A 14757-nucleotide genomic window follows, 5' to 3' on the forward strand; every position below is an offset into this window, starting at 1 on the left:
TTTTAATGCCTTAAGATGAAATGACACTATAAAAGGAACACGTTGGAGCTGAGCATTACCAATCCTATACTCCTATGCTTTACAAACAAAAATGCAGCTTCATCCCACTGCCTGGTGGTTACAAATAAATTAAAGATTTTACATAATTAAAAAATAATAATAAATAAATAAAAGCAAAAAACCCCCAAACTTAAATCCCACTTAAAAGTTTATCTAACAAGTACCTTTCCTAAACTTGAAATTTTCCATAGGTATGTAAGTCAACTAGAAAAAAAATCAGTTAAAATTACAAGGAATCAAACAAGCTTACTCATTAAATATTTATGAAGATTTCAAATAAAATATTTATGATCTATTCTGTCTAACCTACAAGGTGCGATTCAATTAAGGTATTTTGTACCCTAAAATACATGAACGATTATCCCTGTACAATGATTAAAGGGTACTGCCACTCTAAATCATACCTGTCATTCATTTACCCAGTCTCTAGATGAGGACTCAGGACCATTCACAATGATGTCATCTGCTTTCAAGACAGGGCAAATGCAGAGTGAACATACAAATAACAGAACTATGCTGGAGCAAGTCACTTCACCCTAGTATAAAGTCACCTCTTCAAAAATCAGGTTTAAGTTATACCAGCAGACCAGGCAAGTGTATGAAGTGCTAATCACTTTTATCATGGATTAGTCCTTTACTCTATGTGAACAGAGTATTACTAGTTTTTTGTATCACCTACTAGTGATGTGCTATAACAGCACCTACTTTAAGCAGCTACTTTGAAGGCAGTGGACCAGTGCTAACCCTGCATGTCTATGCTCTCTGATAGTGGGCGGTATCAGATGCTTTAAAACAGCAATATTCCTGCAATCACAGAACCCTTATCATGTCACTTCTGCTGCAGAACCCCTACCCCTAGCTCCATGGACCATGTGAGCTGACATGAATCCAGGCAACCGGGCCTAGCAGCAGTGCTCTCAGCCTGTTCCACCATCACCAGTCTCTTTGCAGAACCTCAGGGTTATGTGCAATACAGTTGGAAAACAACTGCTTTAAAAGGAAAGTTTAAACTTATTTGTGCTGCCAGAAAGGTTCATTTCAACATAGTCCTTTTCAACTTTTTTTTTTTTTAAAAGAAGTTACTAGGAAGAAATTCAGAATCATCCAGCAACGTAATATACAGCCTACCTCATTGTTTTATATAAATAGCAAGGGGACTTTGTTCCTGAATGACATTATACATGTACTTTTTTTTTTCCTAACTGTTGGCCATTAGTAGTTGAATAGCAAGGACTAGCTAATCACGCTAAAATTTGCAGCGCTGGGAAGGGGGGAAGCAAGGACAAAAGTCAAGTCTGTCTTTAATATTCAACACTTATACAGCCACCCAGACACAAATGCGACTCCATGAAACTAGGTATACAAACCAGGAATTTTTCACGAGAAAAAACAAACATTCAGGTCAGAACAGTCCAATACGTTCACATCAGCAGAAGGAAAAAGAATCATTACTAAGCAGAGGATAATCCACATGTATTACATCAATCATAATGTAGGCAAGGCACTTAAGGGAGCCCACCCCTGCCCCAGGCTTGGTACAATCTGTGGGCAAGACAAGAGCCCCCCAAGGGGACACTTGCCTGCCTGTACACAAATGCCAGGAGCTTGAGGAATAAGCAGGAGGAACTCGTCTGTCTGCTTAACACAAATAATTACAACATCATAGGGATAACAGAGACCTGGTAGGACTCCACCCATGACTGGACCATGGGTATAGATGGCTATACCCTGTACAGGAGAGATCAAGTAGATAAAAGGGGCAGGGAAGTAGCTCTCTATGTTAAGGAAAGCTACGTATCCCTGCAAGCTGATAACTGGCAACCAGGGTGGACGACTGGAGACCCTCTGGATTAAAATCTGTGGGGAACACAGCACAGGGGACAATGGTGGGAGTCTACTACAGACCTCCCACCCAAAGTCAAGAGGTTAACCAGGAGTTTGCCCAGGAACTGGCTGAGGCTGCATGCTCCAGAACCTTGGTGAGGCCGCAGCTGGAGTACTGTATCCAGTTTTGGGCTCCACAATTCAAAAAGGATGTGGAGAAGCTTGAGGGAGTCCAGAGAAGAGCCACACGCATGATCAGAGGTCAGGAAAGCAGACCTTACAACGACAGGCTGAGAGCCATGGGGCTCTTTAGCCTGGAAAAGCGTAGGCTCAGGGGTGCTCTGATGGCCACCTATAAGTTTATCAGGGGTGTTCACCAGGATCTGGGGGAATGTTTGTTCACCAGAGCGCCCCAAGAGATGATGAGGTTGAAGAGTTATAAACTCCTGCAAGACCGTTTCAGGCTGGACATAAGGAAGAATTTCTTTATTGTCCGAGCCCCCAAGGTCTGGAACAGTCTGCCATCAGAGGTGGTTCAAGCACCTACATTGAACACCTTCAAGAGAAATTTGGATGCTTATCTTGCTGGGATCCTATGACTCCAGCTGACTTCCTGCCCTTCGGGCAGGGGGCTGGACTCAATCTTTCGAGATCCCTTCCAGCCCTAACATCTATGAAATCTATAAAAAACGTTAAAATTTAATATTCAGCTTATTGGAACAAATGAAGACAGAGCTGAATGTAAAAGTGACAAGGCAGGAGAGGTATCACAAAAAAAATATACACAGAAAGTTTGCTGAACTTGTTCTGAACTCTGGTGCATAGAAAACTTCATGTTTTGGGGTTAAGGTGAAACACACCAGTACAAAGCATCTTATCTCGTATTTCTTCTTTTGGCTGGTATTGCTCTACTTTGACAGTACTTTCAACCCACATGGAGCAGCGATGATTTGTAATCAAGCTCAAGAGAAGGCATCAGAGGAGGTGGGTGGGATCACCAAGCTCTTTGTCTTACATGAACAACAGTAACCCAATAGTATTGGCAGCTGAGCTGCAGGGAAGACAAAGGTAACGTATCAGTGATATCACCAAGTTCTGCTGCTGTGGTTGTTCCCTGGTCTCTGCTTAGCTCTAGAGCAGGGGTGGGCAATTATTTTGAGCAGAGGGTCGCTTACCCAGTTTTGGCAAGCTGTCAAGGGCTGCATGGGTAGCCCCACCCCTTGATAGGTGCCCCACTCCCTGGTCACCATCTTGGGGCCAATGTCCCAGTGTCTTTGGTCCTAAGACATTGGGACATTGGTTTTATGTCCCAGGGCCAGCACCAGGGGGGCCCAAAATGGGGCACAGGCTGGCAGGGGTCTGTGGAACTGAGCTGGGCTGCACCAGCAGGGATAGAGGGGAGTTGGCCCGGCTTCATAAAGCCCCTGCCGGCTGGGACCCTGTGCTCCTGCCACCCTGCTTTGGGCCCCGCTGGCACTGGCCCTGTGTTACCGCTGGCTCCCTGCCCACTCACTCCCAGTACCCCCCACCCCCGTGGTACAGGCGGGGGGCAGCACACAGCCCCAACCCCCTGCTTGCCAGCAGGGAAGAAGCCGGTGCTGAGCGCGGGGAAAAGCAGCCCCTCACCTGCCCCATGGCTGGCTCTCCCTGTTGCAGTCGCTCACAGCCCATGCAGGGTTGTCTGAGCAGGCACAGGCAGCCCCATGTGAGCTGCAAGTGGATACACCATAGGGCACCGGCCACAGGGCGAGTGAGGGGCCACTTTTCCCTGCCCTCAGCACCAGCTTGTAGCCTGCCCCCGCTGCCAGCCTGGGATCCATGCCGGCTCCAGGCTTGTCTGTTGGGGCTGTGCGCGGCGGCGCCAGCTGCACCCCCCCCGCATGCCGCAGTGTGTGCTGGGCAGCCCACAGGCAGCAGTGGCGAACACTGCCCGGCATGGCAAGCAGGGGGGGCCACAGCTGCTGTTGCCATGCGTAGCCCCGGCAGGCGAGCCTGGAGCCAGTGCGGGACCCAGGCTGGCAGTGGGGCCAGGTTACAAGGTGGTGCTGAGCATGGGGGGTGGGGAAGGGACCCCTCACCCACCCCATCGCTGATGCCCTGTGCTGGAGCTGCTCTCAGCCCACCTGGGGCTGCCTGTGCCTGTTCTGGACAGCCTTGAGTGGGCTACGAGCAGCTGCAGCAGGAAGCGCTGGCCACGGGGCGGGGAAGGGCTCCTTTCCTCCACACAGGGAAGGAGCCTAGGGTAAAGTTGAGTGGGGGGGGGGGGGGAAGGGAGCAACCCCTCCCCCACCCCATGGCCAGCACTTGCGGCTGCAGCTGCTCGCAGCCCACGCAGGGCTGTCCGGAGCAGGCACAGGGAGCCCTAGGCGGGCCGCAAGCAGCTGCAGCACGGGGTGCCGGGCACAGGGTGGGGGAGGGACCGCTTTCCCCTCCACCACCGCTCAGCTTTTCCCCGGGCTCCTCTCTTGCCCTTCTGCCCCCCCCCCTCCCCCCCACTTACCTGTGATTCTGGTGCAGGGCAGCAGCATGGTCCTCCTGCTGGGGCTTCTGGCTGGGGGGGGGCGGGGCCAGGCAAGCCCTGCTGTTGTGGAAGCCCACTGGGGCTTACCCTGGGTCCTACTGCCCTTAGTTCCTATCATTTTTTACAGGAGCCAAGGACAGAGAAATATTAATTTTCTAAATTTTTTAGGGGCCCTATGGGCCAGATAGAATAGCCTCTATCTAAAAATCTCATGATTAATAAGAACTTACTAAAGAATTTCTGTAGTTGTTTAAAAAACCAAAAAAAACCAAACTGTAGGGGTTCCTTACAGGAACCACCTGGGTGCAAGATGGCCAAAACTAGAAGAAACTCAGATTAACACTTTATCTAATATAGATAAATCTTGTGGATGTTAATAGTGGGGCTGTTATACACTTGAGACCGAAATGGGAGATGAAAGTAGGGAAAAGGTTTAATGGGAAGGCAGTGGGAAGAAATATGTTTATTTCTTAATGTAATGTGAAGGAGGAGAGATTGCATTGTTAACATCTGACCCACTATAAAAAAAAACAACACACCAACACAAAACAAACAAACAAAACCCTCCCACATCCACAAAATCCCCAAATCCTGCAGCCTGTGGATACTTGTAGATGTTCAGGATGAGGAACATGCTAGGGAGAAAAGGAATGTTCTGAACATACAGTTCATGAATATTGAAAGTTTCAATATACTAAACATGTTTTGCAGGTTATTTTGTGACAGGCTGGACCTACCATCTAGAAAAAGGATCCTATCTATGGAAATTGTATGCCTCTCCCCCTTCATAATCCTCAAAGCTCGCAACAACTAAGAAGTAAGAAAATACTGTCATTCCCATTTTACAGGTGGGGAACCGAGGCACACAGAAAATAAGTTACTTAGCTACAGGAAGTCTGTGAGGAACAATGAACGGAACCCTAGGAACAATCATCCTTCCTCTCTCAATTACAGATTCTGTGGCACTCCAGCATAGGAAACTGCACATACTGCAGCAGTTTCATTTTAATAAAAATTGTGGATTTTTGATTAACCAAAATGGACACTGTTGTGGGATGTGTTAAGAGTCTGTGAGCAAAATACCCATCATATATTGCCATGCTAAAAATGAAAAGGGTTAGGTGGGTTCACAATGATGCTTCACGTTACAACACAGAACTGTACTGCGGTAAGTTGTCAAGGGGGAACCTAGAGAGGTTTTTTTTGCCACTGGCAGCAAGACAGATGCAAAAGATGCTCTAGATTTTAGAGAAGAAACCCATTAGAGGTCAATCTTTCTGCTAAAACAGTCACAACGTCATTTTTCCCAGTGGGCTATACATGTTGCTCAGTTTTTGTTTCAGGCTCTGCATAGACTCAAGAAGAGTTCATCTGCTCAATTTAACTCTTATTTTTCACTTCCTGATCATATACAATATTAAAACAAAAAAATCCCACCACCAAGAAAAAAAAAAACTGTGAAAACTTGGATTTGATAGAATAATTCTACAGCAAGAGGTAAATTCTGCAGCAAATTCAAAGTCTGATGAGTCCAGAATATACTGAAACTTGATTAACTGGTATGTCTTAATTGATTGTTTAAGCAAGTAAATTAGTCTGGATACAGTTTATTAGTGGAGGCAAAAAGAATAATCTCAGATATTTGGAAAGACAGTGTGTTCCCCAACGGACAGAACGGATAGCCAGCCTTACTCAGATTGCATCTCTCTAGAGCACGATTTATAATATATAGGACAGGAAAAAATTGTTTGCAAACATATGGAAACATTTATGGATTCTAGCAAGCATCTGGAATAAAGTTATACCATTACATATTGTTAGGACTCCTAAATGAAGGCTTCTAGCTTTAAAACAAGCATTTTAGTTTGTTTTTTTCCCGTACAATCTTTGCCCTTTAATAATAGTTTCAAGCCAGTCACTTTTGTTGCTCATAGTTTTTTGTGGGTCATTTTTTTTGTCCTGTTAGGTATGCCTTTCAGGGAAGGAGAAGGAAAGGAAGACTTATCAAATTAACAACTACAGAGCTTATTTCCCAACGTTTACTACCCGGCCAAGTACTTACCAACTAACACTGGCCTACTGAAGTAAACAGGATTATGTAGAATATCAAAGTTCTATACCAGGTGGTAACCATTTGCAGGACCAGTATAGACAAGTACTAAAACCTGATGAGTTTCCAGTAGTTTAATTATACCAATTTGAAATGCCCCACTGTAGCAGTACAGACACTGCAAACCAAAGCAAGCCGCACCGGCACAATCCCTTTTTACACTACATTGGGTTTTTTACTAATAGAAACATCCTCAGAATATGCAAAAATAATGTGGTTTAAGGCTGTAAGTGGGTGGAGTGAAAGTGGAGGACACTTATGGTTTGGATTTCCAGAAATGCTCAAGTGCCTGGCTCCTAGGTCATTTAAGTATACCTAAGAATTCTGTATGCATTTATATATTGTAAAACAAATAATACAAAGAAAAAAAAATGAAAAAAAAAATCCGTCATCTTACAGCACAGCAGAACACAAACTCCAAGGGCAGCAACACTGCTGTTCTGAATACCATTGCAGTGACTGGGTGCGTGTGCGCATAAGAGACAGGACCATAACATGAGAATATGGATGGTGTCCTGCTGGTGGCCAAGAGCAATAAAAAAAGCACTATATACACACACAAGTCACTGTGACATGCAAAAAAAAAAAGCACAATTGGAAACAAAGATGATTTTTGCTCAACCTTTTCCAATTTGATTAAAGGGCAAAGACGGTAAGGAAAAACAAAAACCAAAAACAACACGAAGTGACCAAAAAGCAACCTTACCCCACCAAAACAATCCATCAAAAAAACAAAAACTTTACTTTAGCATGGCAGGGTTCCCAGTTAAGCCATAAATCAGCAGCCCAAAGCAGTTTAAAAATACTGAGAAACTGAGCTTGAGTCTTTTCACAAAGCTGGTTGACCAAAGAGGACACCCTGAACATCTTGTGTCCACCTCATCTGCTAATTTACTGAGGGAGCAACATAATGAATGCTGAAGTAAAGGCTTGAGCAGTGGAGGGGAGAAGACAAGTCATCATCTGATAGGGGTGTTTCCCTCCTTTGCAACTACCACATCTTATACTACATACAAATTATGGTTAACAGAGTGGCTCATGCATGCAAAGGACAAGTAAACGTGCGGCCACCTGCAGCTGGGGAAAAGTCTGACCAGGTCTTTAGCAACACAGACTTGGCAACCTTGCTTTTAGTACATAAATCAACACACTGCCTTGTTGAGAGTTCTGCCAGGCAGAAGAAAACAGAAGACCCTGTGGTGTGAACTTTCACTATTCATCCTAACTGGGTGCTAATTACAGCTAAGTTTGAACTATTTGCGTACTAACTTCATTAAGCAGCCTAACACCAAGGTGTCTCATCTCCTGGGGCATACCAGTATCCTATCGCTGTGTAAAAGGTATTTGTATAGATGCCTCCTAATATTTGTCACCTCAGTGGTGTCAAGTGGAAAAATATATTTTTCAGGTCTGGCTTTTAACTTGACTCACAGGAGCCTAAGTGCTATTAATGCAGCTGGTGCATGGTTTACCCAGCTTTCCTAATTCAAACAACAGCATTTACTACAGCCAACACTTTGTTCAGTTATAGAAATCAAAGCTCCCTAACTTTATATTCCATTAGAACCTAAACATGGCCTCAAACCCAAGTTTTATGGAGAGAGGAAAAGAAATAAGCCTAGAAAACAAAAAAACAAACAAAACCGACACATGGGCATTTTTAGACCTCAGTTATTTGATTGGGTGCATCTAGTCCCCTAAAACCCCCCCGAATCCCTGCTTTATAAGAAAACCATGTTTAAATGTTTTCTGTATTTCTCACTGAACTTATATTTCTTAAAAATTGTTTAAAATTAATGTAAATACTATAGTGTCTCTACTATAGCCAACAAGGAGGATGTATATACCACAAACACACACACCACAGGTTTTAATTAAATCTACTTTACAACAAAATCCTTTAAAGCAGCACCCAAACCTGGAAACGGGTATACATTTCAAATTCTACCAGAACATTGCTTGCACAGCTCATGTAACTTTTGGTTAAGCACTACTAAACAGCAAGCCATTCTGGCTCCAAGGAGGCTGCCTCTCTCCCATCTCGGATTCTATAAATCACTTCTGGCAGGTAGCTGGGAAGCAGCTGCTAATGATAGTTTTGCTCTGGAGCACAGGAAGTCACCTTTTAACCCTGCCTGCTGTTGTTTGTCTCTTAGAACTGTGACAAAAGAACAGATGCGAACAACATGCCAACTGTCAAGAGGATCTGGTCAAAACTCAACAGGAAACCTGTCCAGACCCACACCACACTGATCACCTAATGGGAATGCAACAAAATTCATCTCATACCACCTTTCCACTGAGGGTCTTTCCCCCACCCCCTTACATTCACAGGATTTGACTGAATGTTTCCTGCTCAAACCCTCAGTTATCCCAGATGTGCTGAGAAAAGTAATACATGTTTTTTTGTTTTTGAAATGAGGATTCAATTAAATATTTTCATGCCTATGAAATGCAGTGGCAAAGTACATCAGTGTCAAAGGAAATTTGCTACTTTTACCTTTAGATTTTGAATATATTCTCCTTTTAACTTCCCCATTACCCAACCCGCCAGTGTCTTATGACAAAGAGTGCATTTACACAAGATGCAATGAACGTGTGTGTGGGGGAGGGGAGAGTATGAGAGAGATTGGAGCCGAGCAAATAATTCACAATGAATACTTTCTTTGATTAATTTTGCTTCTCTGCTCACAGAATATCCATGATCAGATTGCAGTTTCATCTCATGCATTCACATTTTTTTGCTGTAGGAAAGGGCATGCGCCAATTTCTTCCTGTGTTTTTGGGAAAAACTCCAAACACATTTTAGATGCTGCCACAAACTAGATGTAAACAATACAAAACAGGGAATCTCGGGCAGTCTATTATTTAATTGTTAGTCAGGTAGGTCGTATATTCCTGTTCATTTCTTGATCCAAATAAACTTGTATGTACTCCTGATGCTCCTGTTTACACTAAAATTTGGCTTCTGTAGATAGTCATATAATTAATTTCATTTTTTTTCCTATGGAAAGTGTGCACTAGTAACAACTCAGATCCTCTAAAGCTTGTAGGAAGATAAAACAAAATTGCATGAACACCTCTTAAGCCAAGTCATTTGAAAACTTAATGTCTGCTGGCAGTTAGGGAAAGGGGGGGAATTATTTGCTTGCCTGTCTCTGAAAGACTAAACATTTGCTCTACAAATGTTCCAAGACTATACTGCTGGTAATGGGCAGCATTTAGAAAGCCAAATTTTCTTTGGGGTAGAGGGAGCAAGAAGTTAACAGAGACGTATCACTCACAGATGTTAAAAGAAAAAAAAAAAAGTCATTTGTTGACTGAAGTTGCAGGCTGGAAGCCATTTCATAATGTTAAAAGGATCCTTAATTATTGTCTAGGTGCACCACAGTGCTAAAACATAAGAACTTCAAATGAACTCTACTTACTGTAAAGACATCATCATCACCAACCTCAGCTTCATTGTGGATTGTTGAAGAGGAAGTAGTTGATCCTAAGAAAAAAAATTTTCAAATAAGACTTTTTTTTTTTTTTTTAATATTAAAACTACTGGCTATCTGGACTATGAGTTTTTAAATACACATCATGCATATTCTGAATTCCTATTTTTCAGGTGAACTAGACTGATACAACATGAAGTAACCACCAGGTGTTTCCAAATTAGTAAAGAACAAAAATTCTCTCTTTTGCTAGGTGTTAGGTGATATTCAGAAGGTTTCTTAAAATGATGCTGCAGTAACCAATCCTATTTCAGGATGGTAGAGCTATAAGTAGCACTCCTGATTATATAGCATTTTACTTTTCAAAGGGTGAGTCTCTACAAGACACTATGGCACCATGGCATCATGGTTTTTGCCAACGGACGCTGCCACTATGCTGTTGTAGCAACATGCTCCCTCATTATAGCGCATTGCTGTGGTGACGTAGCGGCCAAAAATAACTGCATGGCCAACAAGGCGCAGTATGCGCTGGTACTGCACCATCTTTTAGTACTTCAAAAAGGAATTACTAAGTGACGGCACAGTAACAAAAGAGCTGCACGGCCACGTATAGATGCGTCCAAATTACGATAAAGCAGGCCACTGAATAAACATTCAGGGCTAGACCTTTACTTAAAGTCATTCAGTAGAGCTTCAGTGAATCGCAACAACTGATCTGGTCCCAAATTCAGAAAAACTTAATGCTTTCACTTACAAAATAAAGCTCAGATTAGATAAAGAGTTCTCTTTGTGGTTTCACAAAGCAACTAACTACACTGAAGGGTTTTTTTGCTTTATATGCTATTTGTCTCAGATTTGTCCCTTTCCTTCCATTTCCCTCCCCCCATCTAAGCAAAACATTGAAGAGGGGATAGGTGTAAGAACAAAAGCAGAAAAAAATTTGAGGTGTAGCTCTTCTCATTAACCCTGCAGTAACCATTAGGAATCTATCCAATAATTAGTAAATTGCATCCAGGAAGCTTTCTTTAAGTTTATTTAACATTTTATTAATTTCAAACTGACACAACAATATTCAAGCTTTTAAATATACATGCTCATATAGCTACTACTGAACCTGATCATCATAGAATAACTTCTAGCAAGACTCTCTCAAAACAAACTTGTACTGTTACTATTTGAATTCTGATTCTTTAGTTACCTATTTAAGACTTGATAATGTACTGTGGTAAGCAATGAATTACCTTAATTCTGAAAACAGATTTTAAAACAGTGATTTTAACTTTGGTGTGTTAATATACCCTAAATTGATTATCAATTAAAGTTAGGAGGTGAAAACTGCATTTCCTCCTTGAGTATGCTAGGTAGAAACTCTTCCCCTCCATGCTTATAGAGCTGAAAATATTACTGTGATAGCAAAATGACAAAAGTCCTATGTAGTATTTCAGGAAATAAGCTAAGTGTTAAGTTTTATTTCTAAAAATGAGTTATTTAATATAATGAAGCTTCAGATACATCTTGATTGTGATAATATGACCAGATTTAACAGACAGCTCTGAGTGACAGTGAAACAAATTCAAACTTCACTATCGTCTACGTACACGTGCTTGCATGCACACATACATGTACAGAGAGAGACAGGGAGAGACGGAGAGACTAGTTATTAGTTACACTAGTAACTAGTTATTAGTTTTAATCTGGAAGTTAAATAAATATTTGGAAGTTAAATAAAAATGCACTCGACAGAATCAGTCTGTTCTGTTAATGTCATAAATACAGACAGCACTGATTTTGAACATTTCCTAAAACATAGCAATACTATGTAGTTTACATGTGACTCCTGAATTTGACTTGTTTCAGTACATCTCAAATTAGGGAGCAGCACATGTGACTGATACTATTTAACCACAATCTCCCTTAAAAAGAGGGTATGTATGTGCATTATAAACATATTGGGCCCCAGCATGAATGTGTTGCACTAATTACATAAGATACCACATGTAACACCTAAAGAGCTTATGGTTTAAGTTAGGCAAACATGAAAAAGGAACCATTCAAAAATATGGGAGTAGGATTAGCTCCGACTGTCACTGGCCACATGCAGGAATTATGTTTCTACTGAGAGAATCCTTGCTTTCCTAGTAGAAACTATGATCATGAAAGCATCCATTCAAATTTCTCCCTGGGGAAAACATACTCCCTTCCAGGGGAAAGATCTTCCAGGTGTCAGCCTCTAAAATATCCCTGGTGAGAGAAAGTCTCTTGCAAAAATGAATGCTTGTACACTCCCCTCTGGTTTGGCAACAAAGACAAACTTAGCAAGGAGCTGTAAAGGGCCTTAAAAACACATGGTCAGGAAGTTGAGAGCCATATATTAATAGTGAGGGCAGCTGAAAGCATTCACCAATTAAGAACCAAAAACATAACATACCAAGCTTTCAGAGCAAATATCCACAAAAACAAAACAAAACTCAACACCATAGTTTTTCACATACATGTCCTCAAATAAAATATGCACCATATTTTTGGAAGGCAGAATGTAGGAAAAAAACCAGATGGTTTCCTGAGTCACAGCCAACTGTGTGACTAAGTCCTCCTGGGAGCACTGTGTTGAAAAAGCATGGCACCAAGAGATTCAGGGTGTCAGCTGCTTCACCCTAACAGTCTCCTGGGATACCATAGTGCCTGGACATGGTCTCCAGGAGGACTTACTCTAAGGCACACAAGGCTAGGCCTCAGACCCTTGAAAGGGCAGTAAGCAAGACTATGACAGTACTACATTTTACTGTTCCTGATCAAACGCACGCGCGGATGCACGCACGCATGCACACACACACACACTGTACTGAGGGGGCTGATTTGGGGGAAAAAGATGCATGTTGTATGTGAGAAAAAAAGTGTGTGTGTGTGCACGCACACTTCAAAGATGAGCAGAAGGGAAATAAAAAAACCCCATGACAACTCTATGAGCAGGAAAACCTGTATAGACAATGCTGTGGTCATAAAACCAAAGTAAACAAAACAAATAACTAAAGACCAAAACACCACCCTGAAGGATTATTTTTCATTGAAACAAAATAAAGGGAAGGAATTACAAATGACAGATACACACACACACACTCTTTTTTGATTCAAGTTTGATTAAAGCAATGCAAAAAAGGAAAAGTTTCATAACCACTTCAAAGTCTGGGAAATTAACTTACAATCATGACTGAATTAAAAAAACAAACAAAAATAAAGTCCTTAAGCACTATAGTTCTCCAACTAAGTAGAAGCAAAAAACCAATTATCATAAAAAGAAAATGTTATTTATTCAAGTCTATAAGAAAACTCATAAAGCAAACAATTTTTGCAATATACAAACAAACAGCTTTTTTGTTGCAGGGAAGAAAAGTGACCCAAATGACAAATTATGAAACAGTTTATAGGACTTTTTTTTTGGGGGGGGGAGTTGCTAATTAGTTAGACCTATAAGTAGATACCCAAGGCATGGAGGCTGCCCCCTGATTTTGCAGGCCGAGCGCTGGCCCAGGCAGCCATTTTGTGGGTGGAGCACAGCAGGGCCCCATGGCAGAGGGGCTCTAGTGGTCCCGACCCTTGCCACCGATTGTCTGCAAGGGCTGTCTGTCATGCAGCTCTACCCCTCACCACCTGGTAGGGAGAGACAAGGCCATGGTTCAGGCATCCCTCACAGCCAATCATTGATAAGGGAAGGGGGCAGCAGCCATCTTGCCCACAGCCCTTCAAGTAGGTAGACTCTCTTCCCTGCCCTGCCAGGTTGATGCACAGTGCTGAGGACTGCTGGCTCCCTCTGAGAAGCTGGCATTTTCTTTTCCTTGGCTTTCCCACCCCCTTTTTTCTGGACATTGCCTGGATTTCGCAGGCAAAGATGGATTTTGTGGAATCCACGAAATCGTGAATTTTGTAGGCCCCTAGCTGTAAGAAATGCACCGTAATAGTTTAGGTCTTGGTGGACCAGGCTAGATAAGGTGGGGCACTGAAAAAGCATTTGCATTATTCCTTCCCCAAGGGACTACTAACCTAATTCTCTATTGAACAAGAACTAAACTTATTTTAAAGGCTAATTGGTTGACACTGCAGCAAGAAATGTGAGAAATGCATTCAAGTCAAGTTTGAAGTCTGGCTGTGTAACCCCTCCTCTTGAAAGAAAGAAACAGAATGCTGATATGTGCTCCAGTACCTTCAGTGAGGTCTTCAATTGCTTTCCTCACTCCTCTATCAAATGCTCGTGCATCAGCAGGGCTTTGAAAAGTGAGCCCAAACTTCCTGTTGTCAACCTTCCAGTGATGAAATATAGGGTTTGCTTTAGTGTAGATCAAGTCCTTTTTTACAAAGCATTCCAATACCACCTAAAAAGTTTAAGCACAAAGGGAAGGTTACATTTGTACATGAAGGGCAAGGTTTAGCACAGACCAGAATTTCCTCTTTTCTAAACACAGAACAAGCCACTTACGAATCTGTCACACTGAGTTACACTAAGCATATCTTCCAATAGAATTTTTTGGTCAAAAGCAGCTATAAGTGAAACTACAAGATTTAAAAAGTGTCAGTCTTATCATCAGTGAGGGAACTTTAAGGCCAAATGATAAAATCAAGTGATTATATTAATTAAGCTTGTACTCAAACACTAGCAGCATCAATCTACACCATACCAGTTTGCAAAGTTTTTTTTTAAGCTAGCTAACCACACTGTCAGATTTTAGGAGGAATAAGAAAATATGTAGATGCAACTGGAAATGACAATATTTTCTCACTTCTTTAGCTCCCATTTGAATGTAAAGCAT

General features: G+C 42.2%; 1 protein-coding gene across 1 annotated transcript in view; it reads right to left on the reverse strand.

The window, feature by feature from the left end:
• The window catches only part of SPRED2 (sprouty related EVH1 domain containing 2), a 100290-nt gene that overhangs the window by 28146 nt on the left and 57387 nt on the right, over positions 1-14757 (reverse strand). Inside the window, exons 3-4 of the mRNA XM_090050903.1 lie at positions 14154-14322; positions 9944-10008 (exon numbers count right to left, since the gene is read on the reverse strand). Of these exons, the coding sequence (XP_089907029.1) occupies positions 9944-10008; positions 14154-14322 (234 nt within the window). The remainder of the gene's footprint in view (positions 1-9943; positions 10009-14153; positions 14323-14757) is intronic.

The sequence above is a fragment of the Crocodylus siamensis genome, chromosome 1, assembly GCF_052110815.1.
Source record: "Crocodylus siamensis isolate JL-2025a chromosome 1, ASM5211081v1, whole genome shotgun sequence".
Taxonomy (NCBI): domain Eukaryota; kingdom Metazoa; phylum Chordata; order Crocodylia; family Crocodylidae; genus Crocodylus; species Crocodylus siamensis.